We start from the raw sequence: 24646 nt of genomic DNA on the forward strand, positions 1-24646 counted from the left end.
CCAAAGCCTATAAAACCCCCAGCTCACTTCCTTTCAAGGGCTTTTCCTTGTGAAGAAGCCCCTCCAGGCTGCTTTCCTGGGAGTGTACCCTTCCCTCTTTTCAATGTTCTGCCTCGTCGCCTTCTGGTTTCGTTCCTCTATCTCTTCCTCATGGAGAGAGCAAGTTCCCAAGGATCACACCAGCTGTAACCTGAATTGCACAGGTTTGGAAATACTTGGAAAAAGGGGCGTGACTCTTACAGAAGTAGGCATTCTATCCCCAGGAGAAAGCACTGCCTCCCTACTCACTTGGAAAGTTCTTTGTGTAGTCAGCTTAGGGAATAGAGGTGGGGCAGAAGCCCTAGGTCTTTCCAGAGAACAAAGACTCCAGCCACACCCAGTGGATCCAGCATGGGATGACCTGTGTCTGTAGCTTGCGGCCTAGCTGTCCTTACATAGTCACCAGGGAGGGACACAAATGGCACATTTCCAAGAGCAAAGGGCAAGACCGCAGTGTCTAGCATCCTGATGCCCAGTCCTTTGCCCCGAGTGTGTTGGGGAATGTTTCCCTGCTATATCGCCCTGTATGAGATAAAAAGGCAAAGTAGGGGCTTCAACTCAATGTTTCAATTGGCTGATCCTCCCCTTACAAACTCTGGCATCCCATATAGATGTCAGTTCATGTCCCAGCTGCTTCACTTCCCACTCAGCTCCCTACTTATAGCCTGGGAAAGAAGTGGAGAATGCCCAGAGCCTTGGGACATTGCACCCATGTGGGAGACCTGGAAGAAGCTCTTGGCTCCTGACTTTGGATTATCTTAGCTCTGGCTGTTACAGTTATTTGAGGAGTGAACCAGTGGGCAGAAGATCTTTGTCTTTCCTTCTCTCTGTAAATCTGTCTTTGCAATAAAAAAACAAATAAAATTTGTAAAAAAAAAAAAAATGCAAAGCAGGGAGGTTAAGTAAGGTGCAATTATGGGAAGATGGATTATTTGGAGAGAGAGTGTATGTGCCAGCCCTCTTACCAAGAGAGAGCCCTGAGACTTTAGTGGTCCCCTGATGTAGTTGCCTGGCAGACATTATAGAGACACATAAAGCAGAAGACCCCTGTACATGTGCAAGGCTGGAGTTGTGGAAGACTGGACATGAGAGCTGGATGTTTTATGATCCCTTGAAATGTCACTTAATCCTATACTCCTCAAAGTAAGCCTCATTATCAGCAGGTTCTTGGAACCATTGTGGGTCAGCCTGACACTGTGTAAACTTGGTTAACCATGACCCTGAACTTAGTTAATCTGCCCTGCACACCTGCATTTTCCCCAATTAAGCCCTATGCCTTTATAAAAGTCTAAAAACCCTCATTTTCTTTGTCTCCCGTGTCAGTAGTGAGTTTACTGGGTACCAGGGATTGGATTCAGATTTGCCAGGGCTGGGGGGTTCCTTTAACCAGTTTTGGGTTCTTCTAAACAAAGTCTGTGTCAGGGATGGATCTCAGCGAGGTTCCGGGTGACAGGATTCGGAGGATTCCCCTGGGTTAGGCTCGGAAATCTGCTTTTCCTAATGGCCCTGGGGATTCTTGCACACAGACCTTAAGCAAACGGAACACCAACACCAGTCACTGACCACTCCGGCTATGCCTCCACTGTCCTCGGCCACCCACTCAGTCCCCTCAGCTCCGTCCCCTCTCCCCTCCACCCCTCCTCCCACCCCAGCTGCCCTCTCTGCAGACTCCACCCTTGAGGCACCTGCTTTTTTCTTCCAGGGCGCTTTCCCTCTAGGACCCTCCTGGGCCCCGCCCAGTGCTGGTAGTCGAGCCCCCTCCCCATCCCGCGACTGCGCTCTGAGCAGCGCGCCCCGCCCCAAGCCCAGGCGCAGGCTCCAATCCCAGCCTGTCAGCCCGTGCACCCCTTGAGGTGGCTAGCGGGTGCAGAATCTGGGGTGTGAACGACCCAGCAGTCTCTGGGAGGATGAAGCAGGTAGGGCTGCGGGGAACCCCAGGGGCTGGGAACGTGATGACAAGCTCGGGAGGAGCCTGCGGGAGCGCTGGGAGGGGGCTGGGCTGCATCCCTGGGGTCTTGGCTGGTGGAGAAGGCTTGCCATTTCAGCCACCTGACGTGGAGGTTGGGAGGCACTTGGGAGCCTGTGGAGATGCGTGGAGACCAGCCCTAGGGGTGCGTGGGAGTTAGAAGGGGAGGAGCCTACCACCTGCCCCATGGCGTCTCCCCAGGCCCTGGTGGACGACACTGAGGATGTGTCCCTGGACTTCGGCAATGAAGAGGAGCTAGCCTTAAGGAAAGCCAAGATCAGGTATGTTTGGGCAAGCGTTGCCTAGTGCTGCGGATGCATTCGTTTTCCTACTGCAGGATCCCTGTGCTCCTGGGACCTGCAGTCCTGGTGGGGGAAGGGAAAAGGACTGGAGCTAGTATCCGACAAGAAAACAAAAAGCTTTAACCAAATAGCATGAGAAGTATTCAAAGGAAAATCAGCAGTGTAATGAAAGAGTAACTGGGGAAGGTCATTTGCCTTAGTGCAGCCAGGGAGGGCCCCTCAGAGGAGGTGATGCTGGAATAAGAAGATGCTGACAGCTATGGCAGTCTGTGGAGGAACACCAATTATGTGGCCCTGAGGCTACACTAGAGGGTCAGGAAAGCCACTGGGGCTACAGGAGTGGGAGGTCCGCAACAGGCTGGAGAGACAGAAAAAGCCTTGGGGTTTCTCTCCAGTTGTTGGTCGGTGCTAGCCAGGCAGGCCCATCCTAGGTGAAGCCATGTGCCTGTCCAATGGAACCAGCCAGTGCTAGTCTGGAAATACGCACTGCACATCTATCCTCACCCACTGTTCTACCCCACCTCCCCTTCCAGTTCTTGGGAGCCAGCAGGTGTGGGGGCCCTGGCACCTCAATGCCGTTCTTTCTAAACATCTCTGATGTTATTTTAATATCAAGTTCTCTAATCCAAATTCAGTAATCCCCAGAATGGAGCAGATAGACGCTGTTGGTTCCCCATGACCATGAAGACCAACCACCCTAAACATACTGGCTCCAAACAGGACAGGTTTACCTCATGGTTCTGCACACTCCAAGACCAGTTTTACCAGGGCCCAGGCTCAATGTTTCTTGGTTGCAAGACGTGCCTCGGGTCTTGTCAGATGGTTTGGCAGGGTCTTTGGCCTCAACTACATCCACTTACAAGACTGACAGACATTGCTGAATAAATACCCTCTGGGGGGGAGCAAATTCACCCCTAGTTGCAAACCAAGTCAGTGGTGTTGAGTACATGCACATTGTGGTGAAACAGGGCTTTTTCATCTTGAAAAACTGAAACCCTCTCTCTGTTACCCCTGGGACCCCTGGTAACTGCCATTTTACTTTCTGTCTCTGACTTGGGCTCCACTGGGCACCTCCTAGAAGTGTGGTCATGTGGCATTTGTCCTCGGCCTTGTGCTTGTATTGCATAGCATCATGGCGTCAAGTTCGTCCACATTGTAGCCGGTGCCAGAGTGTTCGTCCTTGTTGATTCTGAGTCATATCCCAGTGTATGGAGGGACCACGTTTTGTTTATCCATTTATCTATCAATGGACACTTAGGTTATTTCTGTTTCTTGGCTATGAAGAATAGTGATGCAATGAACGCAAATATGCACATATTTCTTTGCTACCTTACTTTTGATTCTTTTGTGTTGCTAGATCATGTGGTATTTCTGTTTCTAGTGTTTTTCATAGCAGTGGCCACATGTTATCTCTCACCAAAACTGTATAAGGGTTCCAATTTCTCCACATAGTTGCCTGCACTTGTTATTTCCCATTTGGTTTTGTTACAGAAGCCAGTGACAGGAGTGGGGTGTTATCTCAAGGTGGTCTGCCTTGGCGTTTCCTTGGTGACAGTGATGCTGAGTGTCTTTTCATGTACCTGGTGCCCGTGTGGACTTCGTCTTTAGAAAAGTGTCTATCAAGTCCATTGCCCACTTGGTTTTTTTCATTCATTTGAGAGGTGATGATGGAGATGCAGACAGAAAGAGTTCTCGTCTACTGGTTCCCTTTGCAGATGCCCATCATGGCCCCCAGCTGGGAATAGAAAGTCAGGGTCCCCCCGGTGGGTGGCAGGGACCCAAGTTCTTGAGCCGTTTTGCTGCTTTCAGGGGTGCACATTAGCAAAAAGCTGGAATTGGAAGTCAAGCTGCAAGTAACTTCAGGAACTCCAGTATGAGATGTGGACCCTTTAATTACCTGGTCAAATGCTAACCCTCTTTGCCTATTTTTTAATCAGATTATTTGACTTTTTGTTGTTGAGTTCTCTATATTTTCTGATTATTCATCTCCTGCCATATATGTGAGGTGTGAATATCTCCTCCCGTTCCTTAGGTTGCCTTTTTGCTCTGTTGATGAGATGCAAAAACACAGAAGTTTTTGTTGGATATAATTCCATTTGTCACTCTTTAATTTTTTTAAGTTATTGTTTATTTTCATTTTATTTGAAAAACAGACAGACAAAAAAGATCTTTCATTCTCTGTTTCACTACCAAATGCTTACAACTGCTGGGGCTGGGCCAGGCTGAAATCAGGACCTAGAAACAGTCCATGTCTGCCAAATGAACAGTAAGGACCCAGCCACTGGAGCCATCACTTGCTACCACTCAGGGTGTGCATAGCAGGAAGCTGGAAGTGAAGTCAGGACAGGAACACAAGCACTCCCTTATCTCTCTCAGATTATTTATTTGAAAGTCAGAGGGACAAGGAGGGAGGGAAATCCTCTATCCATTGGTTCACTCTTTAAATGGCTGTAATAGACTGGATCGGGCCAAAACCAGGAGTTAGGAGTTTCTTCCAGGTCTCCCATATGCGTGGTAGGGGCCCAAGCAGCTGGGTCGTCTTTCAGTGCTTTCCAGGGTGAATTAGCAGAGAGCTGGATAAGAAGTGGAGCGTAAGCTGGCGCCCATATGGCATGCCACTGTCACAGGCATCTGCTCAACCCGTTATCGCACAACACCACCCCTCCAATGTGGCATCTGCCTGGGATTTTAATGTTAAATTATGTTTCCATTGTGTTTTTCATTGATGGTAGTTCAGATATTGAAAATTCATGTTTTTCAAGAAAACAGTTCAGTGTAGTTTTCGGTGTATTCATGAGATTGTGCAACCGTAGCACTCTAGTTTCAGAATTTTTTCACTAGCTGAAATCGAAGCCCTATAACCACTCAGCAGTCACTTCCCACTTTCCCCTGCCCAAAGATCTGGGCAGCCTTACGAGTGTGTCTGTTCTGGACATTTCATATTGATGGCGTCTGCTGGGAATCTGGGTTTCTCAGCAGGCTGTATGCAAACATATGGAAAGCAGTATCTTGGATGGGAGTGGTTCCTCTGACTACAGAGGCTGTAAAGTTCCCAGATCTGCTGGCCACTGCTAGAGACGCAGGTCCAGCTCCAGTCCAGACCCCAAGGGCTCAGCCCCAGGGGGTGTTGGTGTCTGAAAGCAGAGCATGGAGACCCAGCTAACAACACACGTTTCCTTCTCCCTCCACCTTTCTGTTCTGTGTGCAGCCAGACAGGTTCAAGGATGCCTCTTTGAGAGTGATTCAAATGCTAACCTGTTCCAGAAAAAGCCTCCCAGATACCCACAGCCATTTGGGCAGCCCCTTAGCCAAGTCACAGTGACACATGACATTATACAATATGTGACTTGCATCTGAACTCTTTCACTTAGCATGGTGGCATTTCCAGGTTCATCCAAGTGTTGGTGTTCATCATCATGCCATTGCTTTTTATGGCAGAGTGGTGGTCTGTGGTGTGGGTGTACTGTACTGCATTTATCCATTCAGGAGCTGTGGACCTCAGAGCTGTGTGTGTTCCTTAGTTCTGAGGAGCCATGTTGCCATGAACTTTGGGGTGTAAGTTTGGGTTCAGTCCTCTTACATGCCTTCCCAGGAAGGAAGTTGCTGTGTCCTGCTGTGTCTCCCTGGCCCACTTTAAGCACTTGAGGCTGGCCTGGGTTTTTGGTCAGGCAGGCCTAGATTTGGATCTCAGTTCTGCTGTTTCCCAGCCAAGTTTCTTTATCCCTGCAGTGTGGCAATGTGTGTGAGTTGGCAGGCACCCCATGAGGCTCAAGGAAACTTTACTTTCCTCAGCTTTCTAGAAGGATGAGAGCCAGCAATGTAACACCACCTGCCTCCTCTCTGGTGTTGTCACCTGCAGGGTTCGTGTCTGACTGCCAGAGCCTGGGCCCAAGTGCTGATGATCACCTTGAGTCAGAAAACCACAGCCTTTCTTTCTGTACTAACCTTTCTCTTGCTTCTGTTCATCCCGGCCCAGTGCACAGCTCCCCTCACCCTGGGGCAGCCAGCAGATGAATGGGATCATCCCAGGGAGGCTCCTGTTGCTATGCAACAGGTGATTCCTGGGCAGGTCTGCGTCAGCCTAGCTAAGGGTTAACCTTTTGGTTATAGTGACCTGGAACTTGAACAGAGAACATGGCACGTTCCACAGCCTAGGCAAGATGTAGGGGATCCATCATCAGGTTGTGTGAACCTGCTAAGTGGAATGACAGGAGTTTGTACAACAGGCTGGCAGCATGGCCTAATAGACTAATCCTCTACCTGCAGCACCAGCATCCCACTGGGCATCAGTTTGTGTCCCGACTGCCCTACTTCCCATCCAGCTTCCTGCTTATAGCCTGGAAAAGCAGTCGAGGATGGCTCAAAGCCTTGGGACTCTGCACCCACATGAAGACCTGGAAGAAGCTCCTGGCTCCTGGCTTCTGGCTTCAGATCAGTTCAGCTCCAGCCCTTGTGGCCATTTGGGCAGTGAGCCAGTGGAAGGAAGATCTTTCTTTCTCTGTCTCTCCATCTTTCTATAAATCTGACTTTCAAAAAAACGTATTCAAATAAATAGAAAGAAGTTTATATGATAGGCCTAGCATGGCCCCAGTTCCCAGTGAGGGCTCTATGAACAGTACCCAGTATTGGTGTGACTTTATGACTGTGCTGGAGCGCAGGTGTGTACTTGGTTGGGACAGCCTGTCATACTGGGGCTCTCCCTGGAGTTGGAAACTGTCCTTCCTCTGGGAAGTTGGCTTTATGCCCTCAAGACACAATCTATGCAGACTGCTGCACCCAAAGGTCAGAGGTTCCAGTGAGTCCTCTCTAGCAGGACTGTCAGGCCCCGCCTTGGCCACATTTTCCGGACTTGGTTTTAGCCTTGGGTATCAGAGCCGGTTCATTGGTCAGTGCTATGCAGATGGTCCCTGTTCACCCTGGTGGGTATCCCATTGAGAATGCTATTGGAGGCTACAGGAAGTTGTGTGTTCTTGCAGGCCAAGCCTGAAGGCAGATGTCACATGGAGCCCAGACCCCCTCTGTAAATCCCTCACCAGCTCTTGCAGGAGTCATCCACAATGAACTTAGCTATTTTTTTTCCATTTCTTTTTGTTTTATTTGAAAGGCAAAGAAACAGATTTTGTATCTGCTGGTTCATGTCCCAAATGCCTGTAAGTAGCCAGGTTTGGGTCAGGTGGGACCTGGGAACTGGATGCAGGTCTGAGGCGGCAGGGACCCAACAGCTTGCCCATGAACAGGGATGTGGATCGAAAGCTTAGGGGCTGAAACTTGAACTAGGCACTGTACTATGGGGTCTGGGCCACCCAAGCAGCACCTTGAGTTATGCAATCAATTTCGTGTGAACACAACGATAAGAAGGGGAAGTTGCACTGACAAGGGTTTAAGGAGTGAAGTTCCAAATAAGTACTGCTGGGCCCTAATCAAAGAGAAGTGAAAAACACCTGCCCCAATCCTGTTTGTCTTCCCCCAGTTGAATACGAAAGTTGCCCTCAACGCAGGCCCTGGAGGAAGTCCTCAGTGGCTTTGGTTGGGAAGGGGGCGTTGCATCGGAGGGCAAGCAGTGTCTGTCACTTCACTGTCCACAGGCACTCTTGTGTCTTCCATGGAGTAGTTCATTTCATGTGCATCACAAACCTGTGAGAGCATGCGGCCCCGGAGCTCACGTCTGTCCACGCCTGTGCCCACAGGAACCAGGGTGGGATGTGCGGGGCTGTGGAACAGCAGGTGCAGGGTCTTCATCTTATACTTGCCGTGGGGACACCTTTCTGTTTTCCCTCCATTCCAGCTGCCCCGAGAGGTTCACGCCCCTTAGAGGCCTGGATCCCTCTGAGTTGCGGAGCCATGCTGGCATGGGGGCAGCCAAGCAGCAGAAACACCCTGTCCCCAGCTGGGACAGCCAGTGTCTGGAGACCCTGCCCATGCCCTGCAAGCATCCCTGATGCTGTGGCATGAACCCAGGGGAAGCTGGGGACTGGGATCAGGGGAAAAGGGGGGAACAGGTGACAGTACAGAGGAGGGCTGGTGGCCTCTCACTGTTACTCTTGACATACTAACAAGTCTCTGGTACACGTGTACCCATGTGCATGTGCACTCCAGCCCCTGTATAACACACACAGTCATATTTACACACATACTCACGTACACAACATCCATTAGGGACACCTACAGCCATGCGCGCACGCACGTGTACACACACACAGTAGCCCTTGTGTGACACACACACACAGTCATACGCATACACACATACTCCAGCCCCTGTGTGACACACCCACACCCCATGTGCACACACACATACTCCAGCCCTTGTGTTATATCTACAGCCCTGCGCACACACACACACACATATTCCAGCCCCTGTGTGACACACTCCATTGCCCCTGGCCCTCTGAAATCTGTGCTGAAAATGCAGAAATGGGGTACGTAAGCAGCTCCCCGTTGCGAGATGATTGTTGAACTTTAAGGAAGGTCCATGGTTGCCCAGGAAAATAGCCCACAGAATCAGGGAACTAAACAGATTTCAGTTCTCTTTGATCCAGGCCCAGCCATGCTTATTTTGAAATTAACTCCTGGAACCTCTAGCAGCATAACTTCCCTTTACTCAAATTTGTGTTCACATGAAATTGATTGCATAAGACCCACTCCCTGTGGAATCCCTGAGGGCTGGTTTCTGCTGAGTGGTGACCCACATGGCCTAGGAAGGCATTTGTGGAAAGGCAGGGCATGGGGTCCTTGCTGCCCCGTCCTGGACTGCAGCTTGACCATGTGCATCATGTAATTCACACACTTGTGTGTTCATTAATCAACAAAAACCTTCAAGGTCTTTGTGTGTCATGTACCATACAAGGAAGCATGGAGAATACCAGGCAGCGTTGACCCTGGCCTTGAGGGGCTGACACTTTCGTTAGGGAGAAGACAGCAGCCAAACAAGATAACTTCAAAGAACAGCAAGTGCTACCAAGGGAAAGCAATGTATTGGGATCCAGGACCTGGGGCAGGGGAGCTTTTCAAAAAATCAGGGAGAACTCAGAGGAGACCTCTTGCAGGAGGTGTATTGGAACTGAGACTTGAATGAGGAGAAAGAGTGAGGAGAGATCTGCGGAAAGACTTCTGGCAGCAGAGACAGTGTGTGTGAAGGCCCTGGGGTAGGGTGTGATCTGGGGATTGTGGGAACCATGCCAGTATGTAAGGAGGAGCAGACGTTGGACATTTGGTACAGGAAGGACCAGGTAGGGCTTGGAAGAGCCTGAATAGAGAATCTTGGGATTTTGTCTGCCTTTGATGGGCAGTCTTTGGAGGGAGCTGAACAGGTGCAAGGGAGTGATATAATTGACATATGGGACAGGTGCCCGTGACTACCAGATGAAAGAGGATGGAGCAAAACGTGCTGGTGGGCTCCAGGGACATACCAGACATATTGACCTTTGTCTGGGACCTGCATATTTGGAAGGAGCCTGTTAAGGGCAGTGGGTCCCGACATGCAGGATTTATACCCTTGGGACATCTCAAATTCATCAACATCCATGAGAGACCCAGGCATCACGGGCTCCATCCTTGCAGACGCCAGCTCAACGGAGTCTCACACTCCTCTGGGTAATACTGGAATGGTTTTCTAGATGGTCTTTCTGGATAAATGGGAGATGCTGACACTGGCTCAGGTATACACCTGCCTGCATTGTGGAAGGGTAGCTGACAGACATGAGGGTCACCGGTGGGTTCTGATGAGGGCTGGTCCTTCATGGAGATTGACTCCACAGCTGCCGTGCAGAATCCACAGGGAAAGCCCCCGGGGCTCCGCCCAAAGCCTGCTTCCCAGCTGTTACCCTGCACAGGAGCCAGGCGGCTTCCAGGACAACTCGGGACTACTGACTGGCCACAGATGCTGTTGACAGTTGCTCATGGTGCCCTGTGTGGAAATGCAGCAGTATCTCTCTCTGAGACTTTATAGTATTTTAGAGCAGATGTTGCAACATCCGGCTGGTACATTCATTAAACTTACTATTCCTTAAGCAGTGTTGAAAATCAGAGGAAAATATATATATGTGTTGATTATAAACTGTGTTCTTGGATAATTTGTGCTTTCAAATTTGGCATCAGAGTTTATTTTGAGTGCTAAAATAAACTTACACAAAAATACATATATGTGGCAGTTACAAAACTTACCACTTTTGTTGTGGTGGGGAGTTTTAGTGGTTGATGAAACCCCAGTTTAAAAAAAACCCTTTAGGGACTGTGTGGTGGCAGAGCGGGTTAAGCCCTTATCCTATATCCCAGTGCTGGATCGAGTCCTGACTTTCTATCTCCAATCCAGATCTGTGCTAATGTGCCTGGGAAAGCAGTGGAGGATAGCCCAAGTGCTTGGGCCCCTGTACGCACTTGGGAGACCTGGATGAAGCTCCTGGCTCCTGGCTCCTGGCTTTGACCTGTCCAACCCTGGCTATTGCAATCATCTTTCTCTCTTTCTCTGTTTTTTTTTCTCCCTTCCCCCATCTCCCCCTCTGTCTCTTACACACACACACACACACACACACACACACACACACGCACACACACTTTCTCCTTTTCACTGTATTTCAAATAAATAAGTGTTTTTAAAAATCTACATTTTTTATTTTGAAATGATATCAAAGTAATGCAGAAGTAACAAGAATAGGATAAGGATGGTGCCGGCCCCTTACCACGATTCTCGCATTTTCTGTTTTGATTGTCTTTGAGGGTAAGATAAATACATCCTGTTCTTTACCCCTAAATTATTCAACGTGTACTTTTAAGAGCAGGACATTCTCTCATATAAGCAGAGTGCAACAATTGGCATAAAAGGTATTACAATTTTTTTCTCAGTTCGACCTTTTCCTATACCTGCAATGCCGTGATACACTTAAATAAAATGTTAAATTTGTAACTGTCACTAAAAGACTAAATTACTGTGATAATATGGAGGAAAATGGTAGGAATGGAAAGTCGGGAGGGAGGAGATAATAAGGAGAAATCCCAATACCTACAAAATTGTAGCATGGAAAATGACAATTTAAAAAAGCCTTGGTGGGCCCCGGCGACGTGGCTCAGTGGCTGAAGTCCTCACCTTGAATATGCCAGGATCCCATATGGGCACTGGTTCTAATCCCGGCAGCTCCACTTCCCATCCAGCTCCCTACCTGTGGCCTGGGAAAGCACTCGAGGACGGCCCAAAACTTTGGGACCCTGCATCTGTGTGGGAGACCTGGAGAAGATTCCTGGTCCCCGGCTTCAGATCGGCGCAGCGCTGGCTGTTGGGGTCATTTGGGGAGTGAATCATCAGATGGAAAATCTTCCTCTCTGTATCCCTTCCTCTCTGTATATCTGACTTTGTAATAAAAATAAATAAGTCTTAAAAAAAAATCCTTGGGACCGTGCACCCTTGTGGGAGACCTGGAGGAAGTTCATGGCTCCTGGTTTGGGATCAGCACAGCACCAGCCATTGTAGCCACTTGGGGATGAACCATCAGAGGGAAGATCTTCCACTCTGTCTGTCCTCTTCTCTGTATATCTGACTTTGCAGTAAAAATAAATAAATCGTCAAAAACAAAAATTTTCGTCCCTGCCCACCCAAAGGGGGATCTGGATGAGAGAGCTGGGCTCTCAGTCTCCACCTGGCTGAGCCTCTGCAATTGAGGGCATTCCAGCAGATGGAAGACCCTTTTCTTTCTGTGTCTCCATTTTGCTGAGTGTTCTTGCAGAGGAACCTGGTGCCCCGTGTCCTTCCAGCTCTTTGAAGCCAGTGACAAAACAGCAACTGGCCTTATGGCTGGCTTTATGTGGAGTTAAAGTCCTGCACGTGGGAGCCAGTAGGAGTAAGCCAGGGCTGTGCAGGGAACAGGCATTATGTCATCTCTCCCTGTTCCTGGAGGTCAGGGGTTGGAGCTGCTTGGCAGGCAAGCAGAGGGGAAAATAGAATTAAAAGACGAGTTTGGGGTGGGTGTTTGGCTACAGGGTTAAGACAGAGTGCTGGGGTTGGATGCCTGGTTCCGTTCCACTCTGCAGCAGCTGCAGGCCCTGGGAGGCAGCAGTGGTGGCTCAGGTGGTGAGGTCTCTGCCAGCCACTCGAAACCAGCAGATGGGGATCCTCTATTTTCTGTCTGTGTCTCTATCCTGTCTTTCAGTTAAATAAAATATATTTTTAAAAAGGTTTATTTGGTGCAGAGAAGTTTGAAATCATGCTTATGAAGCAAGGGCAAGAATTGTCCACAGAAAGCTCATGGAAAACTCTTCTAAAATTGATCTGACCTGCTCTCTGTGGACCTGATTCTTGTGAAGTTTCATAGGAATGGGCTTGTGTAACCCAGGACCTAGTTCCTGAGTCTGGCCAGTTGTATGTGGTGCAGGTCAGAATTCCTCTGCATGGCCACAATGTTTCTTATGGCATTGATAGACCCTGTGCTGACAGACACCCATGCATTTCTACCCTTCAGCTGTTGTGAACGCCTGGTCTCCCATGTGGGTGGCAGAACATCAAAACATTTAGGTCATCTTCTGCTGCTTGTTCCAAGTCGTCAGCAGAATGGAAGTGGAGCAGCTAGGAAAGGAATCCATATGGGGTGTTGTCACAGATGGTGACCTCACCCCACTCTGTCCCAGTAAGAGCACCTGGGCGTGGTTTCTTTGGAAGACTGTTTAGCCAATACGTCTGCTAGGAACCCAGCAGCATCAGGGAGTCAGTGATCAGGCTGTGGCTGGGCTGGGCTCGTGCTAGGCAGGTCTGCCTGGAAGCCACCGGCTCTTCTGCAGCCCCAGGGTGTGAGGTGCAGTGCTGCACATGGGCACCAGCCTTGGTCTAGTGCTGGGGCCTCCAGCCCGGTCCCTGCAGGCTCCTGCTTGCAATGTGACACGGAGAACATGTGGCCTTTTGAAGTAGGAATGTCTCTTTAAAAAGAAATAAAGAACAGAAACAAGAGGGAAAAACTGTGGTGAGCAGAGGGAAGTTTGTGCTTTTATTCACTTCCACACACAAACCTCTATTGTGCTGACCTTTGAATAGAAACTGTGAGCTGTGAGCCAGCAGCATGTGCTCACCCATCCCAGCCCAACAGTCTCGGCTTCTACCAGGCAGGCCCCCGGGCCAGGGAGCAGAGAGAAGCCAGGGTCTGAAGGAGGAGAGGTGGAGATCCTCCCGGAGAACAACATCCCGGCCATTCAGATCCAGCCTGGCTGGTTTTTCCCTACAGAGTTCCATGCTAGGCACCTGGGCCTTGGGTTTCTCTTCTCTCCTCTCCTGGCCTCCCATCTCTCCCCTTCCCCCATCTCCTCTGCTCTTCCCTCCCTCCTCCCTTCCTCTCTTCTTTTTTTATTGTCTCTTTCTTCCTTCTTTCTCCTTTTTCTTATTTTAAGATATATTTATGTGAAAGGCAGAGCAACTGAGAAAGGGAGAGAGCTTTTCCATCTATTAGCTCAATCCCTGAATGGCCACAACAGCCTGGACAGGGTCAGGCTAAAGCCAGGGTCCAAGATGGCAGGGGTACAAGGGACCCAAGCACCCTGGCCTTCTTTTGCTGCCTCCCAAAAGCATTAGCAGAGAGCTAGATTAAAGGCAGAGCAGCTGGGCCCCGGCAACGTGGCCTAGCGGCTGAAGTCCTTGCCTTGAATGTGCCAAGATCCCATATGGGCACTGGTTCTAATCCCGGCAGCTCCACTTCCCATTCGGCTCCCTACCTGTGGCCTGGGAGGCAGTCGAGGATGGCCCAAAACTTTGGGACCCTGCACCCGCGAGGGAGACCTGGAGGAGATTCCTGGCTCCTGGCTTTGGATCGGCGCAGACCAGCTGTTGTGATCACTTGGGGAGTGAATCATTGGAGAGAAGACCTTCCTCTCTGTATCCCCTCCTCTCTGTATATCTGACTTTGTAATAAAAATAAATAAATCTTAAAAAAAAAAAAAAAGGCAGAGCAGCTGGAAGTACAGTGAGTACTCTGCCAGCTTGGCTTCTTAATCCCCTTCTGGAGTTGTTCCTGGAACCAAACTGGCCATGAGAGGAGGACAGAAAGAGGAGGGCTCTGGCATTGTCACATGCATAGGAATCACCTGGGGGTCTTTTTGCAAATTCAAGACCAATTCCTGGTTCAGGATGGTGTGGGACCTCAGAAACAGCACTTCCAGCAGGCTTCCATGGCAGGCGGGGAGCTGGCAGGTACAGGGGAGCAGGGTGGGGCTAAGCTCTGTTATCTTAGCTGTCTTTTGAGGCACCCTCCTTCCAGCATCTCTGTGGGGACAGCACCACTGTAAGCACAGAAGCTACTGGGTCGGGTCGGTGTGTGTGGGCTAAACGCACACAGAGCAGCACTTTGCCTATTCCTAACTGAGGGCGGGGCAGGACAGCTGCCTGGCCAAAGCACCTCACCAAAAACAACCTCGCTGCAGGCTTTTCTCTTGGTTTCAAAGCAATGAGCAGAGTGCCAGGGGCCCCATCCCCTCCAGGATGCCCTCTGGCTTAGAATCCTGGAGGTTTGATCCCTGAGGGGATGAAGACCCCTAAGGTCGGGTTGATCTCCCACTGCACAGGCTCCAGGTTAGCAGAGTGGCTCATCCAAGGCTGTGAGCCTTGCAAGGGCGGGGCAGGTATGCACACATGCAGTCTCTGGCTTTCCCTGCATCACACTTTCCAGCTGAAAGGACCTGGAAGCTCAGCAGAAAGGACCTGGCTTCTGGAATTTTCCTCATGCATCCAGCTATAGTGGCCAGTTACTCAGTTGGGGATTTTTTTAGGTCTTAATATTTTTTGTTGTTTTTTTAAACCACAGATGGGCCTGCGAGGCACCCAGAATATCAGTCCGTGGGCTTGGTTTGTCCAGAAAGCCGTCTTGCCTCATTGCCAGCTAACAGTGCCTCTTGAGCACCTTTTTCCTCTACTTTTTAGCTCAGATTTACATAAAAGTACAGAGACTGGGCAGCCAGGTGTTCTGCCTGCCTGCTTTCCGCATGGTCCATGCAGGACCCACCCGTTTCATTTGTACCCCCTGTGCAATCCCACCCCAGGATTATTTGGGAGTCAATTTTAGACATTAGCTTGGCTGCTATTTTCTTTTTGGATTTATTTAGTTTTGTATGAAAGGCAGAATTACAGAGAAGGAGAGACAGAAAGAGAGACCTACAATTCACTGTTTCACTCTCCAAATGACCACAACAACAAGAGATGGGCCAATCTGAAGCCAGGAGCTAGGAGCGTCTTCCAGCTCACCAATTTGGGTGCAGGAGTCCAAGGACTTGGGCAATCTTTTGCTCCTTTCCGTGGCAATTTTCAGGGAGCTGGAGGGAAAGTGGAACAGCTGGGACGTGAACCAGTGCCCTGGTACAATGCTGATGCTGCAGGCCCCAGATGCTGTTTTTGAGGGGGCCAGACTCTTACTTAATGGAAAGGTATTAAACTCTTCAGAGAGACTAAAAGATTGAGAATTTAGAGTATGGTTTAGGATGAGTGTTCTTTATTTAGTAGTTTATAATGAAAACTTCTGGGTTTTTTTTTTTTAAGATTTATTTTTATTGAAAAGCTTTACAGAGAGAAGGAGAGACAGAAAGATCTTCCATCTGCTGATTCACTCCCCAAATGGCTGCAAATAGGCACAGCTAAACTAATCTGAAACCTGGAGCCAGGAGCCTCTTCCAGCTCTCTCTCTCTCATGGGGTACAGGATCCCAAGGCTTTGGGCCATCCTTTATTGCTTTCCCAGGCCACAGGAGGGAGATGAATGGAGAGAGGAGCAACCAGGACCCAAACTGGCACCCATATGGGAAACTGTTGATTACAGACAGAGAATTAGCCAATTGAACCATCTTGATGGTCCCACAACTTAAACATTTTATCGAATATTTATTTGAAAGGTAGAGATAGACAGCCAGAGCTCCTACCCACTGGTTCAGTCCCCAAATACCTACAATGGCCAGGGCGGGGCCAAGCTGAAACTAGGAGCCAGGAATGTGGGTCTCTCATGGGTGGCAGTGATCCAAGTCCTTGGGCCAAGATCTGCCGCCTCAGAGTGTACATCAGCAGGCAACTGGAATGGCGAGTGCAGCTGGGACTTAAACTCGGGCACCGGGCCCAGTATGATGGCTCAATGACTAAATCCTCATGTTACAAGCGCCAGGATCCGACATGGACACCCTTCTTGTCCCCGCTACTCCATTTCGTACTAAGCTCTCTGCTAATGGCCTGGGAGAGCCACAGAGGATGGCCCAAAGCCTTGGGACTCTGCACCCATGTGGGAGACCCAGAAGATGCCCCAGGCTCCTGGGTTCAGATAAGCTCAGCTCCAGCTGTTGTGGCCATTTGGGGAGTGAGCCAGCGGACAGAAGATCTTTCTTTGTATATCTGATCTGCTTTCGAACAAGTAAGTAAATAGATAAATAAATCTATTTGTCTATCCATCCCAGGCACTGGGATGGGGGACGTGGGCATCACAGTCAGTGTAACTTAGCCTAGAAGCCCGTGCCAAGAGTAACTCTCATCATTTAGATCACGGCTGCATTAGAATGAACGAGCTGCTTCTCCTTAAGCCTGCTGTAGAGCTCTGTGGGAAGAGGACAGAGGCATCTTTAGATAGTGTTTCCTGCCTGTCTCCCTCGTAGCTCTGAAGACCCTGTCTATTCCTATCCCCCACCTCCAACTGGTGTCACCCACCTTTATACCCTCTGTGGTTCTCATTCCACAGCAGGTTTAGGTTTATAGAAAAAATGGAGGAGAAAGTGTGGAGATTCCCATCAGCCTCATCCCACTACTGTCCTGCATTACATGGGACATCTGTGACAACAGATGGGCCCAATGTTATTGCTGGCTGAAGTCCACAGTTGACATGAGGGTTCCCTCTCAGTGTTGGACCCCTAGTGACCGGTATCTGTCACTGCAGGGTCACACAGAACGGTATCATTACCCCCAAACCCTCACCCCACCCTAACCCCCCGGGACTGCCTAGTTTTGTGTCTTCCAGAATGTTCCATAGCTGGAGTCACCCCCATCCTTCTCAGATAGGCCTCTCTCACTTAGCAGATGCTAAGTTCAAGTTTCCTCCACACCTTTTCTATGGCTTCATAGCACCTCTCTTTATCGTTGAGTTGTATCTGGAAGTTTGCCTGTTTCCCTATCGATATATGATCACGTTGTCTGACACCTGGCCAACAGGAACAAATAAAGCACAGGCAGTATCACTTTGCAGGCCTGACAGAGCTCATCTGGGTCAACACTAAGCAGCGTGGCTGCTAGGTTTGTCACATGAAGAGTTCTCATAGTGACTTGCAAAGATTTGTCTTTGGTCAGTGGCTTTGAACAGGAAATATTAAAAAAAAAAACCCTGAGGTTAGCACAAGAGGATAAAGTGTAATGATTTTAAGTGGATGGTTTGATGAATATTTTTTCTTTTACTCAAATGTATGTATAATGTCAAGATGTGAAGACTTCCCAGCATCTGGAAGTTTCCCTTATGCCCCTTCCCAGCCATGAGCCCAATACCCACCCTGGGACACTTCAGCCTGGTTTCTAGCGTAGTCTGTGGGTTCACTCTGCCACCCCCTGACACACACAATTTCTAGCTTTTGTGAGATGTGGAAGCCAGTAGTTTGCTTTGAATGTGGCTCAATTTCATCACCAGATCACCCCTCCTGATATGCTTTCTGAGTAGATTTTTCAGCTTTGCTGGCTAGGGCTATTGAGTAGACTACTGTTACCGTGTTCCAAAAAAACTTTATTTGTAAAGTAGGCAAGTGGGTGGGACTTGGCCCTGGAGTGATAGCTTGCTGAAGCTGTTGTGGAAGTGGGCTTTGCCTCTGTCCAGGACCCACCCCACATTTGAACTCCTGGTGCCCGTGCGTGACTGGAGACAGCGCTTGGTGGAGTAGGGGAGGCAGCAGCTGTGCAGGTGGGGGAAGTGCTCGGAGCAGTGGTGGAATCGCTTCCGATGCTCACATCCCACATTCCAGTTCTGCCTCTGCTTCTGATCCAGCTTCCTGCCAATGGCACACCCTGGAAGGCCACAGACGATGGTACGAGGGCCAGGCTCTTGGCCACCCCTGGACATGAGGCCCGGATTGAGTCCCCCCGCTCCTGGTTCCTGCTTGGCCCAGCAGCTCATGGGGCTGTGAGCATTTGAGGACTGAACTAGTTGGCAGAAGATCTTTATCTACTTTCCCCAAAAAAGAAAAAGAAAAGGTCTGTACGAATGGATTTTAAAATAGGGGGAAAAAAAATCTTACAACAAAAGCCCGCTGCATTCGCTCCACCTTTCGGCACTTGTGGTTTCATTTCCCTTTTTCAACAGTGGTGTCATTTTTTTTCCTTCTCCCTGAGTTGGTGGGCTCTCACCAGGCCCTCCTCTGGTGGGGAAAACGTTGGATTCTGAGCAAGAAACTACCATATGTCAGTGTTGAATGTGAAGGTTTAGCTGGGAAATGCAGTAGGATCAGGAGTCTTTGGGGATCCCCACCAAGGTGAAAAGGAGGTGCCTGCCTTGGTCATGAGAGAGAAAGTTGTGGTCAGAGCGGGGAATTTTACATTTCAGCTCCCTCCAATGCAGCTGCTTCGAGTGATGCTGAGGTGGAGCTAAGGCCACTTCCCCCAGGACTGCAGCAGGGGGGCGTCACCAGGGGCTGTGCCACCCCTGCTCCAGGCTTTTCACTTCCTAGGAAGTGGGCCCTATCAGCATTCTGCTTTCACAGAAGGGGAGACTGAGGTGCCAAGGTCATGTCTCATAGGAAAGGCCACGAAGCCACTTGGGCTAGAGCTACGAGTAAAACCTAGGCTAGCCCGAAGAAGAGCAGTGGGGACTTGAACCAGTGCTCCCACAGGATGCACGTGTTGCAGGTGGCATCTTAGCCCACTGTACAACAGCCACTCTCCCCACCCTGGAGATGAGATGTAATTAAATTGCTACCTAGCACTAAGTGGATATGTGCTGTGGCAATTCAGATACCGACAAAAGAAACAGAAAGCCACATATGTCCTCCCCTGCTGTCACCTACCTGGCCCCTGTCGGTGTTTGCTGTCTGCCCCCGACCAATCAGTGAGTCTTTTCAAACAGTGTACCCTGGGCTCTGTGGTTTTGCAGATTCACTAGGAAAAAGAGGCAAAGCAAGTGGTGTGGGAATGGCTGGCACACTCCTTCCAGGTCAGTGAGGAGGGCACCTTCCCCTGGATGAACCGTCAGCACGCACGTGCCACCGACCGCAGAGATGGGAACGCTGAGAGCTGCCATGCACAGGTCCAGAGCCTTCCCCGCTCTCCAGGAATGGGGACTCCCCAGTGCCACGAGGCTTGGGAGCTGTACACATGCCCATCAACCGTGGAATGACCCAACCTTTTCCTTTAGGGAACTGGTCGCCATCCTGAGGTGGTGAGGCAGTGGTAGCTGTCACATTTCAATTCAAAGGGGATCACAGTTCTCGAGAGGGTGAGGTGGTATTTGGAGTCTCAGGAGGGGAAAGTACTGGGTTCTTTGAGGGGGAGGAGAGCAAGGTCACCTCCCCAGGAGGACTGGCATGCAGGCCTGGGGATATGACAGCCCCCTCACTGTCTCCTAGGCACCCCCTGGCCACCTTTTTCCACCTGTTTTTCCGAGTCAGTGCCATCGTCACCTACGTGTGTTGTGATTGGTTCAGCAGGAGCTTCGTGGGCTGCTTTGTCACTGTGCTGCTCCTTCTGTCCTTCGACTTCTGGTCCGTGAAGGTGAGGTCCCTTTCTTTTGGGATGTCACATCTGCCCCAGACACGTAGCTATCATTCCCAGAAAGTGGTCACTGCAGTTCAGCTGCTGGTAACAGCCCCAAGAAGATGGCTGGAGTCACTTAAAATTAGCTGGAGGAATGTACTATTTAGCATTCAGTAAGTGGCTTGCCAGGACATACAGGCACCTCAAATGAAAGTGACAACCCTATGTGGCTTAGAGTAATATTTTTTAAAGACTTATTTATTTTTATTGGAAAGGCAGACATACAGAGAGGAGAGACAGAGAGAAAAACCTTCCATCCGATGATTCACTCCCCAAGCGGCCGCAAAAGCTAGAGCTGAACCAATCTGAAGCCAGGAGCCTCTTCTGGGTCTTCCATATGGGGTTCAAGTTCCCAAGGCCTTGCTTTCCCAGATCACAAGCTGGGAGCTGAATGGGAAGCAGGGCAGCCAAGACACAAACTGGCGCCTATATGGGATCCTGGCGTGTGCAAGGCAAAGACCCAAGCCAGTACACTACTGTGCCAGGCCCACTTAGAGTTACTTGTTAAAGACTTTTTTTTTTTTTTAACAAATCGGTTTTTTTTTTGAAGATTTATTTTTATTATTTTTTATTGGAAAGGCGGATATACAGAGAGGAGATACAGAGAGGAAGATCTTCCGTCCGATGATTCACTCCCCAAGTGAGCGCAACGGGTCGATGCTATGCCGATCCGAAGCCAGGAGCCTCTTCCGGGTCTCCCATGCAGGTGCAGGGTCCCAAAGCTCTGGGTCGTCCTCGACTGCTTTCCTGGGCCACAGGCAGGGAGCTAGGAAGGGAAGCGGGGCTGCCGGGATAGAACTGGCACCCACATGATCCCGAGCGTGCAAGGCGAGGACCGCGCCACCGCGCCGGGCCCTTGTTAAAGACTTTTTAAAGTCTACTTGTCTTAAAGGTAGAGACGGACAGATATACACAGAGAGAAGTTTTCCAATTGCTGCTTCACTCCCCAAATGCCTACAATACCTGGGGCTGGACTAGGTTGAAAACAGTTCAGAATTCCATTTGGGCCTCCCTGCTGAGGGGCAGGAACCCAAAGCACTGGGACCATCACCCCCTGCTTCCTCTGTGCATCAGCAGGAAGCTGGACATGGGCACCCTAGTGTGGGAGGCACGTGTCCCAGGCAGTAGTTTAACTCACTGTGCCAACACTACCCACCCTGGCTACGACTTATTACAAAATCTACATGTGACCTACTATATAGAAACCAGACATTTAAAACACATATGGGGGATTATATCTGCTGCTTTTTAACATAAGCTTAGAAACCTGGACTCTGGGTCTGGCACAGTAGCCTTATGGCTAGAGTCCTCCCCTTGCACATGTTGGGATCTCATATGGGCGCTGGTTCTAATCCCAGCAGCCCCGCTTCCTATCTAGCTCCCTGCTTATGGCCTGGGAAAGCAGTCAAGGACAGCCCAAAGCCTTGGGATCCTACACCCGCGTGGGAGACCCAGAAGAGGCTCCTGGGCTGTTGGCTTCAGATTGGCTCAGCTCCAGCTCTTGCTGCCACTTGGAGAGTGAATCACCAGATGGAGGATTTCCTCTCTGTCTCTCCTCTCTGCATATCTGAGTTTCCAATAAGAATAAATAAATCTCAAAAAAAGAAAAAGAAATAAAGAAATAAAGAAAGAAAGAAAGAAAGAAAAAGAAACAAACAAACCTGGACTCCGATTAGAAAACCCACTACATACAGTTCAGCCTCTTTTTCCTCCCCATTCCCAGCACAGATCTACCCCACGGGGAGGGAGGTGAGGTGGGGTGTGATTTGATTCCATTCACTGACCTAAGCACGACGCTGGCTCTTTTTGTCCGTGTTCCTCAGAACGTTACTGGACGACTCCTGGTGGGCCTCCGCTGGTGGAACCAGATCGATGAAGATGGGAAGAGCCACTGGATTTTTGAAGCCAGAAAGGTGCGGCCCATGATGAGCAGAATCAAGTGGAGCTAGGACAGAGGCCACCTCCTGTCCCACCACCTGTTCCCAACTCAGCATCTCCCTGGGACCCCTGCTGGCCCTGCTGCTGGCACTCCCTGGAAAGGCCCACGGGGTCCAAGTGTCCACAGGCTTTGAAAGCAAACTTCCTTTCCTGGGCCAGGTGTCTCCCGGCCACACAGCTGCCACAGAAGCGGAAGCCCGCATCTTCTGGCTGGGTCTCGTCATCTGCCCTGTGATCTGGGTCGTCTTCTTCTTCAGCACCTTGTTCTCTCTGCGGCTCAAGTGGCTGGTGAGGCTCCCCAGCTTTTGTGCTACCCTGCCCCTGTCACCCAGCAGAAGGGTGGGGATGGACTGAAACGTTCCACCTGTCACACAGGCTGCCAGTTTAGAGCGCGTGAGGGCAACTTTCAGAAAGTTCATGGAAAGCCCAAGCCTGTGTGTGAAGCTTCTCTGGAGCCCCAGATGGCTGTGGTCTGTGCAGCCTTTTCATAGTCAACATTTCCCTTGAGCTGTACAGATGTGGCCACAGTTGGTTTTAGGGTATCCTTGTTATCACTCCTTCACATTCCTGGGCACCCAGGCACTGCCCTCTGGTCTTATAGACCTCTTGAGATCTGTGTCCGTCGGATCATGTGTGGTCCTAGGTTTCTTTCGCCTAGGATGTCTTCAGGGGGTCACGTGTGTTGTAGCCTCCATGGCTGAGAGGTTAACCACATTCTGTTTCTCACTCGTCAGCTCATGGCCATTTGGTTGTTTCCACCTAATTTTTTTTTTTTTTAAGATATATATTTGTTGGAGAGGCATAGGCGCAGAGAGAAGAGACCCTCCATCTTCCAGTTCACTCCTCAGATAGGTTGTTAACAGTCAGGTCTGGGCCAGGTGAAACCAGGAGCTTCACCTGGGTCTCCCACATGGGTGGCAGAGGTCCACGCGCTTGCGCCATCTGCTGCTGCTTTTCCTAGGCCATTAGCAGGGCACTGGTTTGGAAGTATGGCAGCTGGGACATGAACCAGCACCCTCATGGGGTGCCTGTGTCACAGGTGGTAGCTTTACCCACTATGCCACTTTGCTGGTCTCTCTTACTACTTGAGAAGCAGGAGAGTTCCCACTTACTAGTTAACTTACCAGGTCCCTGCAAGAGCCAGAGTGGGGCCAGATTGAAGACAGGAGCCTGGAACTCTATCTGGGTGTCAGGGGCCCAAGTACTTGCTCTACCTTTCAAATAGATAACTAAATACATCTTTAAGAAAAATAAAATCCTCAGGTGTCCTACCTTGGGCAAGGAGTTCTCCCTGGGTAGCATTAAGCCAGCTTCAGAAACCACAGGTTTTACTTTGGAGGCATTGCCTCTCATTTCCAGGAGCTAGTCCCTTCCACAGAGAACAAAAGACCCCCACACAGGATAAGTCCTGCTGCAATCTGCACCTGGCTGGGCCTGACCCGGGCCGGGGCCTCTGCCAGCTTCCCTGCCTTGCACTGAGACATCTGTGAGTGCGTGCTGGGGAGAGGCTGGCCGTTCCTCTTAGGCCGGGGTGCTGCGGCTGCTTCTGCATGGCTGGAGGGGACCATTCCAAGATGTGTGCTCAGAGCTGCCTTTGCCTCATCCGTGTGCAGGCCCTCGTCATCGCTGGCGTCTCTCTCCAGGCCGCCAACCTGTATGGCTACATCCTTTGCAAGATGGGAGGCGACAGTGACCTCAGCAGAGTGGCAGCCAGCCTCTTGTCCCAGACGGTGTTCCAGACGGTGAGTGCTGAGGTCTGACTCCTGGACTTTGCTGGCCTCCAGAGGCTCAAGGCAAAGGCGGCCTGCCGGGTGGCTATGCTATGCAACATTGCCTGGGTCAGATGTGGTGTTGGTGTTTGTATCATCGTAAATATACATACAATGAAGCATTTGAACTGACTTAAAGCATGTAGTGGTACAGTGGCATTCTGTATGTTCACATGGCTGCACCGTCACCTGTCAGCCCCCACAACTTCCTCACCTTCTAAACTCTCATCCTCCCCACCTCAGCCCTGCCAGCTGCATCCTCCTTGTGGATCCCATTCCGCGTGGACCTGCTGCCATGCAGTCCTACAGTACTGTCCTATGGTCACCACCACGGCTCATTTTAGGTGATTTTTTTAAAAAAGATGTATTTATTTATTAGAAAGGCAGTTACAGAGAGAGGAGAGAATCTTCCATCACTTGTTCACTTCCCAAATGCCTACAACCGCCAGGATGAAGCCAGGAGCTTCATTCAGGTTAGGGTGCAGGGGCCTGAGCACTTGGGCCACCTTCTGCTGCTTTCACCGACGTATTATCAGGGAGATGGATTGAAGTGGAACAGCTGAAACTTGAACTGGTGTCCAAATGGGATGCTAGTATTGCAGGCAGCAGCTTTACTCACACACTGCAACGCCAACACCTTCATTTGAAGTTTGTTTTTTTGTTTTGTTTTTTAACTGATTTATTTTTACTTCAAAGTTGGGGACATGGATAGAGTTCTTCCAGGTACTGGTTCACTCCCCAAATGGTTACAATGGCCAGAGTTGAGCTGTTCTGAAGTTGGGAGCCAGGGGCTTCTTCGATATCTCCTATGTGGGCTCAGGGGCCCAAGGCCCTGGGCCATCCTCTGCTGCTTTCCCAGGCCATTAGCAGGGAGCTGGATCAGAGATGGAGTGGTTGGAACTCCAGCCAACATCCAC

General features: G+C 50.1%; 1 protein-coding gene across 1 annotated transcript; it reads left to right on the forward strand.

The window, feature by feature from the left end:
• Positions 1-2191: 2191 nt before the first annotated feature.
• Positions 2192-23720, forward strand: TVP23A (trans-golgi network vesicle protein 23 homolog A). Its single transcript, XM_040973730.1, has 5 exons — positions 2192-2286; positions 19836-19980; positions 21846-21935; positions 22120-22248; positions 23574-23720. Exons 1-5 carry the CDS (start codon positions 2192-2194, stop codon positions 23718-23720), a joined length of 606 nt encoding a protein of 201 aa, XP_040829664.1.
• The last annotated feature ends 926 nt before the right edge of the window (positions 23721-24646 follow it).

The sequence above is a fragment of the Ochotona curzoniae genome, unplaced genomic scaffold (assembly GCF_017591425.1).
Source record: "Ochotona curzoniae isolate NIBS_2020 unplaced genomic scaffold, NIBS_Ocur_1.0 contig_2321, whole genome shotgun sequence".
Classification (NCBI taxonomy): Eukaryota; Metazoa; Chordata; class Mammalia; order Lagomorpha; family Ochotonidae; genus Ochotona; species Ochotona curzoniae.